This window comes from Rhodnius prolixus, unplaced genomic scaffold, assembly GCF_049639745.1.
Source record: "Rhodnius prolixus isolate KJV_2025 unplaced genomic scaffold, Rpr scaffold_2, whole genome shotgun sequence".
In the NCBI taxonomy this organism is placed as follows: domain Eukaryota; kingdom Metazoa; phylum Arthropoda; class Insecta; order Hemiptera; family Reduviidae; genus Rhodnius; species Rhodnius prolixus.
The window spans coordinates 54,039,020-54,059,058 of NW_027411592.1; the positions used below are offsets into that span (position 1 = coordinate 54,039,020).

General features: G+C 34.9%; 1 protein-coding gene across 2 annotated transcripts in view; it reads right to left on the minus strand.

Moving 5' to 3' along the window:
• Positions 1 to 20,039, minus strand: part of Pdp1 (PAR bZIP family member Pdp1) — a 242,996-nt gene that overhangs the window by 162,413 nt on the left and 60,544 nt on the right. The window contains exon 2 of one of the 2 annotated variants that reach the window (XM_074116940.1): positions 17,376 to 17,554. The exons of the other annotated variant lie outside the window; for it this stretch is intronic. Coding sequence (XP_073973041.1) covers positions 17,376 to 17,526 — 151 coding nt within the window. The 5' untranslated portion in view covers positions 17,527 to 17,554. The remainder of the gene's footprint in view (positions 1 to 17,375; positions 17,555 to 20,039) is intronic. 2 annotated transcript variants of the gene reach the window in all.

The following is a 20,039-nucleotide window of genomic DNA, read 5'->3' on the forward strand; positions in this document are numbered from 1 at the left end:
GCTCAGGAGAATCTTCTTTAATTTAATTTAAGGCGCTTAAAGAACTAAGGCCTCATAAGGCGCCTGGAGTGCTTTTTTTTTTTAATGAAACTACCGGGGCCTCCATTATTGACAACACTGTTCATCACTGGACAGTGAGCTGTAACAATCTTTTAGAAAAAAAAAAAAAAATAGCTGGGTTCGAAACCAGTATTTTTGTGTGGAAATCCCAGCTCGCTTATCATTTAAAAATCGCATTTCCGGTTTCGACAGTAATAGTACTTGTCAGTGGCTAAGATGGAGCTCGCCAAGGAAATATAATGTACAAAATATCGTGAATTTTTTTTTTTCTATTTTTATGTCAAAAAAATAACTAATATGTATTTTATAAAATTACTTTTGTTAAAACAAATACAGGTAAATTTCAACACGTGTTCGACTCTGGTTATAAACTCAAAAACGGAAATTTGTTTACCCATCGATCGCTTCCTATTAAAGGAGAAAAGTAAAAATTGAGTACTGTATTTAAAAGCAAACGAAAGGGACAAAATGGCGCTCTGTTTTGGTGAAACTAAGATATAGAAACGATATTTCCCCCTCCCCCCCTGTAACAAATACCACTGAGACATGTCCTGTGTAGCGGTGACGTCATCCACTATTCGCGAACTTCTTTCCCCCACTACCACTTGATTAGTAGATACTCCCAGTCATTGTTTAGCTATGTGTTCCATTATCGCGCTGTAACAGTACAACCGCATTACTCTGCAAAAAAAAAAAAAGATACAAACCAAAAGAAAAAGAAAGTGGAACCAGCTGGCAAGATCCTATTTGCCAAATTTTACACGGCCAGCCGCGCTCTAATCGAAACTACTTCCGTATTTCGTTCAAAGAACTCTCAATAGGTTACCTCCCCCATTCTATTGCAATATATCTCTATCACTTACACATCGCGCAAAGCACTTCAGTACATTTTTCTTAATAGTTATTATTATCATAAATGAAATTCTAAAATAAAAAAAAAATTACAACTAAACAAATGAGTTCATTTGTGAGCCCAGCGGCAACTGGGGCCACAAATGATTTTTAATTTTGTTGGGCATTTTTAAATTCTAGCGAAATTCATTTTAGAGCGACACTGAAGGAGAATTTTAAAGTATCCATTCTAGCATAGTGTAAGGTTCTACTAACTGTGTATTAACTACTCGTAGTTAGTAACAATGTAATCTGTTTGAATTTCCAGTCTGGAGAAAATTTGTAAGATGCGACCGGAGAGAATTGTAGTAAATACATAAAAATCTATATATATATTTTTTTCTAATTATGTTTTTACGAACAAGAAGTAAAATTTTGACGAACAAGATGGACTTATCGATTGTAATTATTAGAAACCACAAATATTTGATAAAAACTGAAATTAGGGCTTTGTTTCTGTACCACTGTTCACGTCTAAATAAGACAAGAATAATTACATGAATTTATTTAATTTAATTATAATTTGAGAGCAAATGTAATTATATTACATTCTCCCTAAGGAGGGAAGTATCCTTCCACTCGTTTACCTAAACCTCACTCCTCTTCCTACAAAAGGATTGGGTTAAGTACCTAGAATTCATCATGGACAAACGCCTAACCTTGAATCCACATACTAGACTCAAACGAAAAGAACTAAACAGATGATTCAAACTTCTCTCTACACTAATCGAAAAACGATCGAAACTTTCATTAAACAACTAACTACTTATCTGTAGATACCATGCTACTGTAGATACTTATCTGGTGTACCATGATACTCAAGCCTCGTCTGGACTTACGAAATGGAACTTTGGGGCTCAGCCAAAGCTTCCCATATCTATAGAATCCAATCCTTCCAATCAAAAACACTCCGGTTGAATCGCTAATGCTCCTTATTTTGTAACAAACTCTATATTTCACCGAGATTTCCTTGTTACTTATGTTTCAGAAGCTGAAAGATCTCGTTACGTTAAATTCCACGTGTCAATTACCTCACATCCTGATCCATTTTTTTTTTTTCAACATGAAGTTTACAAATCCAAATGTTAAAAAGTATTTGATTTGGTACACAAATTCTACTTATGGAAATCAGATTATGTCTAAAGTACCAATAACTTTATAGCTATAACTTTAGCTATAACCCTTCTTTTTTTTGGCAAATCTAAAAGAATAATTTAGTTGATACCAAGCAGGAAGTAGAAGCTCTTAATACTTCCGCAAGAAATTGAGACTTTCTTTGCTGAGCATCCAGGTTTTTAATGGGTCTAATTATTGTTTTATAGGCTATTATCTTAACCTTGCGAGACAAATCCTTAAACCGCCAAAACCTTGATGAACAGCGAAAAGGCATCTGTTTCCTACCGCTATTTTCGCCTTTATTTCTGTGGTTATGCCATTATTATTTTGTAATAACTGCACATATATTTATTGCTACAGTAAAAACGATGTAAAACACCCTTATAGGAAGTTTTAAATCTTAAAAGTAACTTCCTCATTCATTCAATGTTCGGATTTACAGATAACTTCTCATATAATAAGTAATTCTGTTATACGAATATTCTTTACGCTAAAAATAGTAATTTGGTGATTTGTATTTTCGAATTTTCTAGCTAAGATTTATAAAGAGGTTCCTGATATTGTTCACGTACATGAGCATTTTATTATTTATGCACTTTTTGACGTTTCATCTCTTATTAAAACTGTTCTACCGGATGGTTTTAATTATTATTCGATATAAATACGCCCTGAATGGATGGAATATCAGATTTGAGTTTAATTTTGTTTTTCGTATTTTAGATATAGATATTTTAGCCCTTCTTTCTTTCGACCTACTCTAAAAATCGTAGGTTTAGTAAAACGATTTTAGTAATAATAATCGTTTAAGTTACGAGAAAAAAAAAGCGTATTTACAGTTTTCACAGCTATTCTCGAATAAAACAATTTTTTTGATTAGCTCGGGATTCCAACATTGCTTGGAGGATAACCTTAGAAGTTTACAACAAGAAAATACCAACTGAGAAGAACTAGCAAAGAGAATGTCACATCCATAAACACTGATAAAACAATAAAATCCCAGATTTGCAACCCTAACATGGTATTGGAGGAAGTTTCAACAGGTACACATAGGAGTTTATAGGTGGCAAAATTAGGTAGAAAAAAAGCCTACATGATTACCTAATTATTATATTAAAATGAGATAATTCTGGATAGCAATTCTGTGAGATGAGGAAGTTAGGGAATAAACAATGTCGGTTATGTTAATCATTTTCTTCAATTAATTGATGCATGAATATGTAATAATATCACCAGGTACGTAAATCAAATAATCTCATTACTCGTATGCATAATAATTAATTATTAATAATAAATCTCTTCCAGTTGGTTGCTCTTAAGAGCCCCTACAGTTCCGGCAGTGTTGTAAAGAGAATGTCCGCAGGCATTGTACGTTGAGAAGGTTCCAGCATCTTTAAAATTCACTTTAATAAAACCACAAGAATTCCTCTTTACTACAAATTATAAGATTTAAAGACACAAAACTCCGAATCTTTTGGGAACAATTCTTTCTAACGTTAAACTGTTAATGAAATCAAACCAGGGAAGTCATAACTTATAGTTTCTCTTAGTAACCGCCATCAAAACTTTCGACATAATCGCAATGGTTTCCTTATCTAATAAGTGGAAGTAGAAACTGTTCACTCGCACACATCTAATGTCAGAGAGAGAGGGAGAGGGAGACGTTTTCTTACGAAAGTAAGAGAACATAAAACTTCCTTTAAATCCAAAATTTTTCGAAGAAACGAGACAATCAATTTCAGTGGAACTTCTTAATCAAAGTAGTTCTAATTTATCTTTTAGTAAAGTAAAGTAATGCCTACTTTTTTTTCAGGCGTGCTTTAGGTCTAACTACCAATTAGGTATGGTAGACGGAGTCACCTAGGAAACGTACTTTACAAATCCAAGGCCTAAACCTGCAATACAGTACCACACAATACATCTTGGCAGGTCTCGCCTCTAACCGCTCGGCTACCGTGACAACCTTCATCATTTAGTAATCACTTAAAACAAAAAACCTAAATTATAATGACTGGAAACTGGAAATGAAAAGAAAACTAACTTTAGACGAGAAAGAAAACTGAATAGTTTCATAATCGCATAACAATAACTGAGAATCGTACAACTTTACTAGCATAAGTGGTAGCCGTTCAGTGAAAGTGCTCCATGCTGGCCATAGAATACTTTCCGGTTTGTACAGTAACTGTGTTCGCAATTGTGTATTTTTATTTTTTAAATTAAACGATCATTTTTTAAAAAAAAATGCTATTGTTCTTTTTTTGGGAGGGGGTTAACTTCAATAATATTCAGATGAACAATATTAAGGTAAGTAGGTTGGGCTGAATCTGGTAAGGTTAATACAAATATCACGTTAGTGAACCTGCCTTAGTATGTGGATTTTTGTCAGTGATAATGATAATAGAATGTAGTATTTTGCTTTCCAAGAAGTACAAATAAGTATTACCAGAGTTTCAAGTTTCCGTTCATTAAGGACATCCATATAAAGGTGTACGTGAACATATCGGACCCTCAACCATGTGTAGATTGGATGTAATGCCAAAAATCCATTCTTATAGATTATTATTAGCAGTTGAGAGTAGTGTGTTACGTTCAGGCTGGAAACATAGTGGAGCGGCGAGCAAAGTGGCGATGTTAGCGAAGAGCAAAGCGGCGAAATCAAACACTCTCTAAAGATAGCGTTGCTATATCTTCGCTTTGCTCTCCACTATGCGCGGTCCCATATGTTAACTTGTGTTTGTTTTCGCCGCTTTGCTCTTCGCTATCATCGCCGCTTTGCTCGCCGCTCCACTATGTTTCCAGCCTAAGGCACCACAATAGCCGAGAGGTTAGGACACTAGTCCGGTTAAGTTTTAATTCCGTTTAGATTGCGCAGTGTCCAGACTGAATACATTTTGCAAGTTTGCATTTAAAAAAAAAAAAAAAAAAATCAGTAGAAATAGTATAAATACAACCATTCGAGACAAGGACATCTTTATTTACAAGAACCATAAAATACCAAAAAAGGAAGCTAGTTCTCTTGAAACTGAAATTCTTTATTAGAAATTTCCATCTTTTTTTGTTTTTTAATATTGTTTTGTTATCCATAATCTATAGTGCATCAAAAATTAGTTAATAGAAATAATTACTTCTTGAATCTAATCTTCTTTCAATTAATTAAATAAAAAATTTATCCACTAGTAGTAAAAAAATAGTTAATAATAGTTATATCTATGGGCTAACGAGTATGGTTTTCGATTACCACCATCACCACTTTGGTATTTATAGGAAATTTTGGAAATACTTTCCAGTTATTAATAATTTTTTACAATTGTTTCATAATTTAGAAGATAACTGTGGTCAAATAAGTATGGTTTAGGTTTAAGTTATAAAATTTAGGATTATCTAGAAAGTATCGTCGTTTGAAAAGTCCGTGCAAAAATAAAAACTACTTAATTTTTTGGGGTAAAACTATTTTATTTTTCAATATAGTCTCCTTTTAGGCTTATACACTTCGTCCAAGGCTGCTCTAGTTTGTTGATCCCTTCCGAATAATAGGATTTGTCCAAGTCTGAAAAATAGCCATTCGTTTCTGCAATCACCTCCTCGTTTGAAAAATTTTTTTTTCTCGCCAGCCATTTTTTCATATTGGGCAACAAATAGTAGTCCGAGGGAGCCAAGTCTGGAGAATAGGGGGGGATGTGAAACGAATTGGAACCCTATTTCCATTAATTTTGCGACCACAACTGCTGAGGTGTGAGCTGGTGCGTTGTCGTGATGGAAAAGGACTTTTTTGTGGGCCAATCGTGGGCGTTTTTCTTGCAGCTCGGTTTTTCAAACGGTCCAATAACGATGAATAATATGCACCTGTAATAGTTTTACCCTTTTCCAGATAGTCGATGAGGATTATTCCTTGCGAATCCCAAAAGACAGTCGCCATAATCTTTCCGGCCGAAGGAACGGTCTTCCCCTTTTTTTGGCGCAGATTCCCCCTTGGTAACCCATTGTGTTTAGATTGTTCTTTGGTCTCAGGAGTGTGGTGATGTATCCATGTTCCATCCACAGTGACGAAACGACGCTTAAAAGTCCTGCGGATTCTTCTGGAATAGCTGCAAACCGTCCTTGCAACACTTCACACGATTTCGTTTTTGGTCAAGCGTGAGCAATCACGGCACCCATCTTGCGGATAGCTTTGTCATGGTCCAAGTGTTGATGCAAAATATTATGTACCCGTTCATTCGAGATGCCCACAGCACTAGCAATCTCACGCACCTTCACTCTTCTGTCATCCATCACCATATCATGGATTTTATCAATGATTTCTGGAGTAGAAACCTCAACAGGGCGTCCAGAACGTTCAGCGTCACTTGTGCCCATATGGCCACTCCGAAAATTTTGAAACCACTTATAAACTGTTCTAATCGAAGGTGCAGTGTCACCATAATGTTTATCAAGCTTCTCTTTAGTCTCCTGAGGCGTTTTGCCTTTCATAAAGTAGTGTTTAATCAACACACGAAATTATTTTTCGTCCATTTTTTGAAAATCACTCGACTTCCTCGATTCAAACGAATGCCAAACACAAATAAATAGACCGATCTGGCTGAAACTTGGTGTGTGTTCTTCCAAGAGATGCTACTAACTAAACATAACCTCGATACGCGCCAGTGGTCCTATCTCTCTGACTTTGCACGGACTTTTCAAACGACCCTCGTAATTAATCCAATTTGGATTAAGTTTGTTCCAAAATTTGAAGAAAACCGCTTGTGAACGGAAGTGTTATTATAAATTCAATAACTTTTTTGATTTTTTTTTTATCTAAATATAAAGTTATTCAAAAATTAATAAATAAAGATAATTCTGTGCAATAGAAGCTTATACTTTTTAAACTGAGCAAAATTTAAGCAAGGGCTCTCCTTACAACCAACACCTATTCCATTAAAACGAAACGAAAAAATTTATTTATATTATTTGTTGTATTGTGATATATTAATATATATTGTAAATTAACTAAATTAATGTAGTATAAAAACAGATAATGTAGGTATAAAATGCTTGTTATATTGTTAACTATTGTAGAAAAAAGAATGATTACAAAATTGAACGCCGACAAGATAGCGTATAGGCAAAACACTCAATACACCAGTGTCTGCCAGTAAAAGCTAATCAAAGCGCCGTCTTCTATTGATTTAAAACCGCAATGTTTTTTTTACACCAATCATTTTACTGAGATTAATTATTTGCATTTTTTTCTATCGCTTGTTTTAGGTTGCATCATTATAAAAATGCATTTAGAAATACTGCGTGGAAAAAGAATAGCATCACCGGAATAAAATATGAAGAAGTGAGCCTTTAATAAACATTTGTATTTTAATTTTATTCATTTATTTTATATTTTTTAAATGTGCATTCAAATCTGAGGCCATTGGCTTCTAGAACCACCTGTTTCAGTGTTCTCTCGTTACAAGCGATACTGTTCATCAGCGGTCAGTGAGCTGTTAGAGAAAATCTAAGGATTAGAAGGTAGATTCGAACCCTGAATCTCTCCGTTTAGCAAGCTGTACGCAGTACTGGCGGTGGATGTTAATGTAGTGATCACGAACGTGCATTTGTAAGTGTAAGATTCTCAGTTCAAATTCCGTGTGTAGCTAGCTTTTATTTGTTAGGGGAACATAGTAAAGTATGAGCTTCCGCTCTTGTCCAAGACATCTAATCGGTAATTATACCAAAAAGAAAAAATATGCAACTACTTTATCTTCCGCGGTACTTAGTCAACAGTTGCACCAGACTACCATATACACGAAGGAATTATAAGAAAAGTAGGGAAACAGCTGGGGATTATAACCAGGAGTTATTTCCCAACAAGACCAAATCTCCCAACAAGAACACCATTAGAAGGAAAATTCCACAGAACACTGCCTGCTCAAATATTTTGCAAAGAACAACGTGTATTTTTAGTCAGGAGCTCAGGAGCCGGATGTATATTGAAATAAATGATAGCAAATACTTCCTTTGTGAGAGATATTGCATTACTATTGTACTTGCAGCAAGAAAAAAAGTAAAAAGAAAACACTTGTGAGTTGAATAAAGAAGTTAGAAACACCAAAGCATCGCCTTCCAGCAGACGTTTTACACAAATATTCACTCCTGAGATATTCTCTTTACATATAATTTGATTAATTTAATAAAATTAAGGAAAATGCAACATTCATCTTATTTAAATTGATTATTTATATAGCGAGTGTGTACATATTGCATTCCCAAATAGTAGGTTGTATGAATGAGTTACAGAAAATAAATAATTTAATAAATTAAGTATATGATGAAGTCAGAAAATGAGAGGGAGGTTAGAAAGAGATGCTAAGAGGGAAAAAAAGAGATGCGTGTGTGACAAGAACACGAGGTGGAGAAAGAGAGAGAGGGTAACCACTGTCGCAAGGTCAAAGTTCATGGGCTGAGTGAGGTCAACGTAACACATTGCCTTCAAAGACACATGGACAGTTCATCTGTGCATGTGGTCTACCGGGTAATATAGTTCTAAACTAATCTCAATACACGTTTAGTCCAGCTACCATGTGCTGGACCAGATTATTGACTAAGTACACTCAACTTAAATTAGAGAAATGATAAAAACTTGAATACACTTCACAATTTAAAGTCCAACTACCAAATTGGGTGTCGTGGACGGAGGCGCAGACAGTCGAAACTTTATATTTTAAATGGTTCTAGGAAGTTACGTCACGAAATTGGACGTTACAAAATATTTAGCGATCATTTAAAGTCTAAAGAAAAAAAAAAATTAGGGCAATTCGTTTCATTGATTCACAGCAACCTTATTTTTTAAATTTTTTAATTACTTGAATATAGATCACATAATTAAACACAACGCGAAGATACAAAACATAAGTAAATAAATAAAAAAACTTATAATAATCAAAGAATAGGTACACAGCAAAAACAGAAGAAACGGTAAGGAGCACACGTGAAGAACACGTGACCCGGCCATGCTTTATCTTAGCTGGTGCACAGGTGACTCGTATCGATTGCAACGCTACGGTGTTTCTAACTTTCTGTATCTGGGACTTCTTGTTCATTGTTGCATTTCTACAGCTTTGTTCATTTTTCTTATTCACAATACTGCTCTTGAAAGTTTTCAAAGAAAAGAGCCAGAACAGGAAGGAGAAGAAAGAATGGAAAATAAATTGAAAAAAAAAACAAAATGGTTACAACTGGCAACAATTTATCTTCTTTTTTAAATCAATAATTCTGTCACCAAATACTATGAAGAATATTATAAAAGATAAATGGATGCGTGAAAGGCAGGAGGAGAGAAACTACCCAGTCTCTCTACCCAGTCTCCACTCTCTATTGGATAATAATGATGTTTATGGTCTTCAGACTGCAAGGAAGTCGTGGATCATTTGACGATTCAGTTGGCGAAGAGGATTCTCAGGAATGTCAGAGGAGGCGAGAGACAGTACGAGAGAATTAGAGCAAGTAGAGAGAGCAGTGTGGAACTATTGATATTTAGTCTTGGCGAATTGGTGTACGAATGGAATATTGAAGTCGTTGTGAAGAGTGAGGTTAGTGACGTAGAAAGGAGCGGAGCCATCGGCCATTCAGTTGGCGAAGAGGATTCTCAAGAATGTCAAAAGAGGCGAGAGACAGTACGAGAGGATTAGGGCAAGTAGAGAGAGCAGTATGGAACTTTTGATATTTCGTCTTGGCGAGTTGGTGTACGAATGGAATATTGAAGTTGTGAAGAGTGAGGTTAGTGACGTAGAAAGGAGCGTCAGCTATCTGTCGGAGTAGTTTTGACTGAAATGTCCTGTACAGTCCGTATGTTTGTAGGTTTTGGCTGAAACCCCACAGCTCTAGTCCTGTAAGTCCACATAGGTTTGAGAATAGTGTTGTATATTAAGCGTTTGAGTTCAATGGGTAATTTAGAGCGTCGTCCAAGTAGTCTGTAAAGCAGTTTCACACGTTTCGTCATTGCTTGTCCTTTAAGTCTAGTGTTGTGGGTTCCACGTGAGTCATTTGTCTATGTAGAGCCCAAGGTAGCGCCCCAGATCTGTATAAGGAAGAGGATGGCTGTTTTTTTTTTTTTTTTTTTTGCTATAATTCTAATAAGGGTACTACTCAATGAGGAGATGGATTAGATTCTGTCTAATTTTTTTTAAAATATAACCAAAACTATGGGTATTAACAGAAAGACTTGTAAGGAGTTTTTGACGGGGCCATCGGCGATTCAGTTGGCGAAGAGGTTTCTCAAGAATGTCAGAGGAGGCGAGAGACAGTACGAGAGAATTAGAGCAAGTAGAGAGAGCAGTACGAAATTTTTGATAACGCTATTGGTAGCCATGTTCACAAAGTCCATAATAACAACAAAAAATCATAGAATTTGATCATTTTTATGGAATATTCAGATAGCATTTTTTTTAAAAATTATCCTAATTCTCTTACACCACGTTTTTTCAAAATTTTGGGTTCAAGAATCTTTAAAAATCTCTATTTCTGGTTATTATAAACAAAAAAATGAAAATTTCATCTTACTGTGGTAATAAGAGGGCAAAAAAAAAAAACGTAATTCATGTTTAAAATATTAGACAAAGCTAAGGCCGCCACTATTATACACATAGATATTCGAATAGAATGGGCAAGTGGACAGATTAGGAAAAACATACAAAATATTTCTCAGCCTTATCTCTTACAGCTGATTTAAATATCGTCTCGTATAGGTGTCCCGGAATAAGATATATTACACTGCCACTAGAAACACACTCCCTAGTTCGTATTCATAAGTCCAACCACACTGGATAGTCTTCATGATGAGAGACAATCAGCTAAAAGCCACCCTTATCTTTTCATCACTCACTCAACTCCCTACTCTACTTATCGTCTTGTGCAGTAGCAAGAAAAGAATCGTGTTTGAAAAACAGTGATATGGAATTTTAATGTAAATAAAAACACCAGTAGATGGCCAAATCCACAAATTGTTATTCTAGTGGTTTGAATACGATATACACTAAGTCTATCCTTATAAAATGGATTATTCCATTTAAAGGATATATATACAGCAATCCACTTTACACCATTTAATAGAAATAATTTTTCACATTTATACAATTCATTCTGCATAATTCCTGGATTTATAATCCATTAAAATATTCTATTTTAAGATTAGTACAGAAATTATAATAGAAATTCAAAAATTATTTTTTTTGTTTAGGGGAGGGTATCTTGGGCCAAGATATTATCCTCTTTTCAAGCTCTAGGACATCCTAAGGTCCTAAGATGATACTAGTTTTAATTATATTTTCTTTTCTAAAAAAATGGTACGTATCAGACTTCTAGATCTCTCCAAAATGATAGCAACATCTAGGTAACGTTTGGAAGTAACTCTAGAATCTTCAAACCTCAGTTCAAGTAATTTTTTCAAAATAATTTTGTCTCATTTCACACAAAAAAAAAATTAAAGTAATACGCCTATTTTTGGTTTCAGGTCAACCTAAATAAGTCTCGAGGACGGAGGCGACTAGCAAATGAACTTAACGATAAATTTCTCATATTAACAAATTAAATAAAATCCAAGGCCTAAACACTGGGAATCGAACCCACCAAACCAACAATACATCTTAGCAATGCGGGTCTAGACTCTTAACCGCCTAACATACTTTACTGTACATTTCTCATATTATCCATTAAATAGAACTCAAGACCTATACAACTGGAATCGAACCCACCAAACCAACAATACATCTTAGCATTGCGGGTCTAGTCTCTTAACCGCCTAACATTCTTTACTATAAATTTCTCATATTAACCATTAAATAAAATCCAAGGCCTAGACCCCGGGAATCGAACCCACTAAACCAGCAATACATGAAGCATTGCGGGTCTAGTCTCTTAACCGCCTAGCATACTTTACTATAAATTTCTCATATTAAACATTAAATAGAACTCAAGACCTATACAGCTGGAATCGAACCCACTAAACCAACAATACATCTTAGCATTGCGGGTCTAGTCTCTTAACCGCCTAACATACTTTACTGTAAATTTCTCATATTACCCATTAAATAAAATCCAAGGCCTAGACCAGGGAATCGAACCTACTAACCAACAATACATCTTAGCATTGCGGGTCTAGTCTCTTAACCGCCTAGCATACTTTACTATAAATTTCTCATATTAACCATTAAATAGAACTCAAGACCTTGACACCGGGGAATCGAACCCAAATCAGCCAACAATACATCTTAGCTTTGCGGGTCTAGTATCTTAACCTCTCGGCTATCGTGGTGCCTAAACGTAACACACTACTCTCAACTGCTACTAATAATCAATAAGAATGACTTTTTGGCATTAAGACCAATCTACACATGGTTGGCAAGTCCAAAAAAGGATTAAAGCCTTAAAGTAATCCAGCTGATCCCAAACACCGTCTGGTGCCAAACATATTGGAATCTATTCCTCCTGGAGGTTGCATGTTATAAGCAAAAGATGGTATGTAAATGTTTAAAAGTATAAAATAGATCATGGTTATTTTAGTCAGGTGAGTTGTTGCTGCATAAGTAGACAATAATATTGACTATATTTGACTTTAATACTATCTAGAGAACAAGTTCTAGAAATTTCTATTGTAAAATAGTTTTATCCACTGTATAAAGTCCACTTGTACAAACACAGAGTGACTATTTCGAGGGTATAAACCCAAATACGTAAAGATAATTTATCAAATCCACTCTACATATTTCTATATTTATATAAAAGTAAGCCAGTTTGTATCACGTTTTTTTTTTTTTTTTTTTTTTTTTGAAATTTGTTTAAATGTTAATTCGACTAGATGATTTCCATGAGGTTTGCACGTTTTGGTACCCAGAAATTTGTGTAACTGTCGGGGGTTGTGTTTAACTGGCACAGCTCATAAAAGTCTCATTTCATGAACAAAATAATTTATTTGAACATATAAATATTTTCTTTAAATTAAACAAACGACTCACGTGGAACCCACAACACTAAACTTAAAGGACAAGCAATGACGAAACGTGTGAAACTGCTTTACAGACTACTTGGACGACGCTCTAAAATTACCAATTGAACTGAAACGCTTAATAAACAACACTATTCTCAAAACATATGTGGACTTACGGTACTAGAGCTGTGGGGTTCAGCCAAACCTACAAAACATATGGACAGTGCAGGACATTTCAATCAAAACTACTGCCGACAGATAGTTGAAGCTCCTTACTACGGTGACCAATCACACTCTTCACAACGACCTCAACATCCCATTCGTACAAGTCGCCAAGACTAAATACTAAAAATTCCATACTATTCTCTCGACTAGCTCTAATACTCTTGTACGAGGGTCGTTTGAAAAGTCCGTGCAAAGTCAGAGAGATAGCACCACTGGCGCTTATCGAGGTTATGTTTAGTTAGTAGCATCTCTTGGAAGAACACACACCAAGTTTCAGCCAGATCGGTCTATTTCTTTGTGTTTGGCATTCGTTTGAATCGAGGAAGTTGAGTGATTTTCAAAAAATGGACCAAAAAGAATTTCGTGTGTTGATTAAACTTACTTATGAATTGAATACTTTGACCAATTTGATATTAATTGGGGATTGCAATGCCCACATAGGAGAAGCCCAAGTACTTCCTGCTCAACTATTGAACCAATCACAATGTGCCTTAGCTAAAAAAAGGAGGTCGAAAGATTCCAAAATAGACTCTAGAGGTAAGCAATTTCTCGAAATGTGTGAAGATGAAAATTTTGTTATACTTAATGGACGCACTTTGAATGACCAAAGTGGCGAATACACATATATTTCAAAAGTTGGATGTTCAGTTGTGGATTTTTGCTGTGTAACTACACCGTGTTTGCCATTTGTTCACGATTTTAAAGTACTGGCTGATACATTTTCTGATCACATGCCTATTACGTTACAACTATCTACCGGAATGAAACACTACGAGGAAAATCTTACTCCATTGCTTCCAAAACTGATTTGGGTTCAGAAGAATGAAGAAGTATACCAGAGTCGTCTTGAACAAGATCTCAATATGACAGTCTGCAACGGAAGTGTAAAAGAGGAAGTGGAGCACCTTCTATCTTGCATCAAGCGAGCAGCGGAGAACCGGAAGGGTGGTAAGAAATTTGAATTAGTTGCTCGAGAACCCTGGATGGATTTTGAATGTCTTAAGTTGCGGAAAAGATCATTTGTACTTTTAAATATTTTTAGGAAATCCAACTCACAGGCAATAAAACTATTGTATCTTTCAGCCAACAAATTATACAAACAAGTACGTTTAACCAAAAGGCGGGATTATTACAATGATTTAATTATCAATTTGAAACTGGTTAATAGTAATAAGGAATTTTGGAGCATTATAAATAAAATTAAAAAAAGGAAATTTATTTCGAGTTCTTCCATAAAAATAGAAAATTGGGTCAACTATTTTGAAAACTTACTAAACCCTCCTTTGAATGCTAGTGCTTTTTCATTTGCTGAAGTATTTACTGTAGATTTAGATTTGGACAAAGAGTTTTCGAGCGCGGAAATTTTGGAAGTGGTTAAAAAGTGTAAGAATAAAAAGGCTCCGGGCCAAGATAGAGTCCCTAATGAATTTTATAAGTACTCTCCACCGGAGTGCATTAAGAGACTGAGATATATTTTCAATAAAATGTGGAATTCATGTGAAATTCCAGGTACTTTTAAGGAGGCTATTATTTTTCCTCTCCACAAAAAGGGCGACTTAAATATCGTAAATAATTATCGCGGCATTTCACTCATCGATAGTATCGCCAAATTATTTGCTTCTATACTACAGCGCAGACTTGAAATGTGGGTAGGAAAGAATAATATATTAAATGAATATCAAGCGGGCTTCCGAAAAGAGTATTCCACAAACGATAACCTTTTTAATCTTTGCAGCATTATCCATTGTAAATTCCAGGAAAAAAAGAAAGTTTATTTATTTTTTATAGATTTTCGCGCAGCATTTGACTGTATTGATCGGCGTGTACTTATGTATAAACTTTTGAATTATGGAGTATCTAGTAAGTTTGTTAATGTTATTCGAAAGCTTTACGAGAAAACAAGAGCATCAGTATGGACTAAGGAAGGTCTCTCAATGAGTTTTGAAACCAATATGGGAGTAAAGCAAGGTTGTGTTTTATCCCCACTCCTTTTTTCTCTTTTCCTTAACGATCTTAATGACTTCATTGATTGGGGTGGAGTCAGGGTGGGTCGGCAGAAAGTAAAAATGCTTCTCTTTGCGGACGATGTAGTGTTTTTGGCTGAGGATCCTGTCTCTTTGCAAAGAATGATAAAAGATCTGGAAAATTATTGTGATACCTTTAATTTTGAAGTAAATTTGTCCAAGTCTAAAATCATGATTTGTAAGCCTGGAGGTGGGAAAAGAGCAAAAAATGAAACTTGGAAATTTAGAAATAGCACTATAGAGGTTGTACGCAATTATAAGTATTTAGGAATGAATTTAACTCCGAGTCTTGCACTGAATGTTCATTTAAAGGAAAAACTTGCTCTCTCTAAATTTAGCATTAATAGCTCATGGTCTGAAGTTGTTTGTAATAATAAAGTTAGTTTAGATAATAAATATGAAATTTTTAATGCCACCACTAGATCAGTAATGTGTTATGCCTGTCAGATTTGGGGGTTCCAAGCCATTGATGAAGTAGAAAAGCTTCAAAGGTATTTTATAAAAAGATTGTTTGGACTTCCAAGAAATGTGCCTAATTATGCCTTGTATTTAGAGACAGGATTATCCCCATTGTATTTGTTTACATTGAAGCTGCACATTAATTATATCATTAGAGTGCTCGAACTACCACCTGACAGACTACCACTGATGATGGCAAAAGAAATAATTAGCAGGAAAATTTATTGGTTTAAAGAATGGATACATATATCAAATAAACACAACTGGTCAATCAATTTAGAAAATTTAACAAGTAGTAATGTCCGAGAAAGTTTAAATTTTATCCTTAACCAAATTGAATATGAATTTAAACAGCAATTTTTAATTAAAGCTCAATCCGCTATCTACCATACATTGTACTCCCAACTCACTTATAATTTAAACAATAGTTATTTAAAGTTAAATAATTTTGAACATATCAAATTTTGCGTTAAAATTAGAACTGAGTCATTGCCATTAAATTATAAACCCTGGTTAAAAGACAGTAATTTTGTTTGTTCCTTGTGCAATCTAAATGCTACTGAAGACACGTTTCATTTTCTAGCAGTGTGTCCAATTTTAAAAGAATTTAGATTAACCTGTTTTAACAGGAGCCAATTGGACAATGAACAATGTTTATTTTATTTAAACGGCGGAGACTGGATGGGTTTGGTTAAGTTCGTTGCTGCGGCGTCCTCCTACAGAGATTTTTTAGTTAAAGAATTTAATTTTTAGTTAGAAAGGGAATATTATTATTAGTGTAACGAGTATGTCTTTTTGTTTATAGTATTTATTTCTTATAATTTGTCATTATTTTGTCTTTTTTTGTTTTTTATAATTTCTAGTTTGATAACAGCTTGACAGACGGTCGAAAGATCATTGTCTAGTGATGTTTTTTGTATATTTCTGTATGTACTTGAATATGTAAATCAATAAACGTCTTTATTCATTCATTCATAAACACTACTTTATGAAAGGCAAAACGCCTCAGGAGACTAAAGAGAAGCTTGATAAACATTATGGTGACTCTGCACCTTCGATTAGAACAGTTTATAAGTGGTTTCAAAATTTTCGGAGTGGCCATATAGGCACAAGTGACACTGAACGTTGGGTAGTTTCTCTCCTCCTGCTCTCCCCCCGCACCAGTTCATCATATTTACTGATTGTATCCATGTATACAGATTGTAAATGTCTAAATATTATAAATAACAAATTTCTGTATGAAATACATGAATGCAATTTTGGTTAGTATAACCCTCGCCAATAATTTCAAAAATATTAATAAGTGCAATTTTTTTTATGCAGATTACTGGAGACCACCTGTTATTTCACAATCCCAACCAATAGACCAATAGGAAACTGTATACGAATGATAGCAACATCAATACTAATGATTACTAAAACTGTTGAAATTTATTGATTCCTTAGCCAATCATTGAAGTCTCGAGTTAAATATGTGCAGAAAATCTATAAGCATCTTATATTCTTGTTTCGATCATCGTGTTTCGAAACACGATTTCACGAATAAAGAAATTTAAAAAAAAACATTTGCGAGACGAGAAAAGTATACAACCACCACAAAAACAAAACAAAAAAACAATGAAATACAGACAAACAGACAATAATGTCCACAATACCTGATAGTAGATATCTTTTTGGCGGTGGAGGCGGCGGAGGCGGTGCAGGCTGTGGAGTCTCATATTTACAATTAGTCCAGTGCGACTGCCAAGGATAGCCGAGCTCTTGGTGCGGAAGGCACGATCTATAGCCAGTATCCGAGCCCATCATTTACGCACACATAACCTTCTCTTCCCACCTGGGAGGCCGGCATCCACAGCGTCACCAAATTTTGTTTTAGTTTATTTTGTGCCCCAAGAGAAACATAATAGAAAGGAAGGAATATATAAGGACAATGTTATAAATATATAAATATAAATACTAACAAATCAAAATTCCTAGATCTGACTTTTTGTTTTTGGTTTTCATTGTCCAAAAATCTAATGTGGATAGAGAGACTTGGGAAAAAATATCAGTAATTATATTTGAATAATAAAAATTTATATTTAGATGGAATATTCCAGGCATATCTATTGTTATGAAAAAAACTATACTTTGTATATTGAAAATACAATAATTAAATAACGTTACAACGTATAATCTCTAATAAGAAGATATATTTTTCATTATTAATAATAAAAAAAAAGAGTTTAAATAAAACAATAATAATAATAATAAGGGAAGGGATTAGCTATGAGGTTAGCGTACTGGACTCCCACGCGGAGGTCCCGGGTTCGAATCCAGCAGCTGACCCTTAGATTTTCTCTTCCTAGGAGCTTCTTACAGCTCACTGTCCGGTGATGGACAGTGTTGTCTGTAACGAGAGAACACTGTCCGGAGGCCGGCAGTGCACTGGAAAAAGCTCCGGGCGCTAATGACCTCAGCTGTTGATGCGCCAAAAAAAGTATTAATTAAATTTTAAGGAAAAAAAAACTATATTTTTTTATAGAAGAATAAGAATGTAAACAAAATTTAGAAATCACGTTGTGACGGAGATGATCACAGTATATATGGAACCCAAACTAATACATAAAACATTATTTACTCGTTTTTTTTTTTTAGCTCATGGAGTTTGTTTACAACAAAGTTTTTTTTTTTAGAAAATAAATATATAAATAAATAATTTGGGGTCACGTCATTTCAAGAATTCAACTGGTTACCCTCTTTGAATAAAGTACGAGTAAATTTTTGTAAGAAAGATAAAATCTGGTACGAATGTTGCACGTTTTTTTATTTTTTTTTTATTTTTTACCACAATTTCTTGAGATTATTCTCGATTCTCGTGAGAATATTTTTGTTTTTCCATACAATAAAATGGAATTACGATCAAATTCATATCATTATTTTAACTAAAATATGGAATTCTTTATTTATATTTAATCAGCAAAGCAAAACATAACGCTGATACCATATAATAAAATAGTAATACGAGAAATTGGTATAATATTTTTAGAGCGAGATACCTTCAGAGCTACGAGGGTCGTTTGAAAAGTCCGTGCAAAAATAAAAACTATTTAATTTTTTGGGGTAAACCTTTTTTATTTTTCAACATAGTCTCCTTTTAGGTTTATACACTTCGTCCAACGCTGCTCTAGTTTGTTGATCCCTTCCGAATAATAGGATTTGTCCAAGTCTGAAAAATAGCCATTCGTTTCTGCAATCACCTCCTCGTTTGAATAAAATCTTTTTCCCGCCAGCCATTTCTTCATATTGGGCAACAAATAGTAGTCCGAGGGAGCCAAGTCTGGAGTATAGGGGGGATGTAAAACGAGTTGGAAGAACCCTATTTCCATTAATTTTGCGACCACAACTGCTGAGGTGTGAGCTGGCGCGTTGTCGTGATGGAAAAGGACTTTTTTGTGGGCCAATCGTGGGCGTTTTTCTTGCAGCTCGGTTTTTCAAACGGTCCAATAACGATGAATAATATGCACCTGTAATAGTTTTACCCTTTTCCAGATAGTCGATGAGTATTATTCCTTGCGAATCCCAAAAGACGGTCGCCATAATCTTTCCGGCCGAAGGAACGGTCTTCGCCTTTTTTTTAGCGCAGATTCCCCCCTTGGTAACACATTGTTTAGATTGTTCTTTGGTCTCGGGAGTGTAGTGATGTATCCATGTTTCATCCACAGTGACGAAACGACGCTTAAAGTCCTGCGGATTCTTCTGGAACAGCTGCATACCGTCCTTGCAATACTTCACACGATTTCGTTTTTGGTCAAGCGTAAGCAATCGCTCGCACCCATCTTGCGGATAGCTTTGTCATGTCCAAATGTTGATGCAAAATATTATGTACCCGTTCATTCGAGATGCCCACAGCACTAGCAATCTCACGCACCTTCACTCTTCTGTCATCCATCACCATATCATGGATTTTATCAATGATTTCTGGAGTAGTAACCTCAACAGGGCGTCCAGAACGTTCAGCGTCACTTGTGCCCATATGGCCACTCCAGAAAATTTTGAAACCACTTATAAACTGTTCTAATCGAAGGTGCAGTGTCACCATAATGTTTATCAAGCTTCTCTTTAGTCGCCTGAGGCGTTTTGCCTTTCATAAAGTAGTGTTTAATCAACACACGAAATTCTTTTTCGTCCATTTTTTGAAAATCACTCGACTTCCTCGATTCAAACGAATGCCAAACACAAAGAAATAGACCGATCTGGCTGAAACTTGGTGTGTGTTCTTCCAAGAGATGCTACTAACTAAACATAACCTCGATACGCGCCAGTGGTGCTATCTCTCT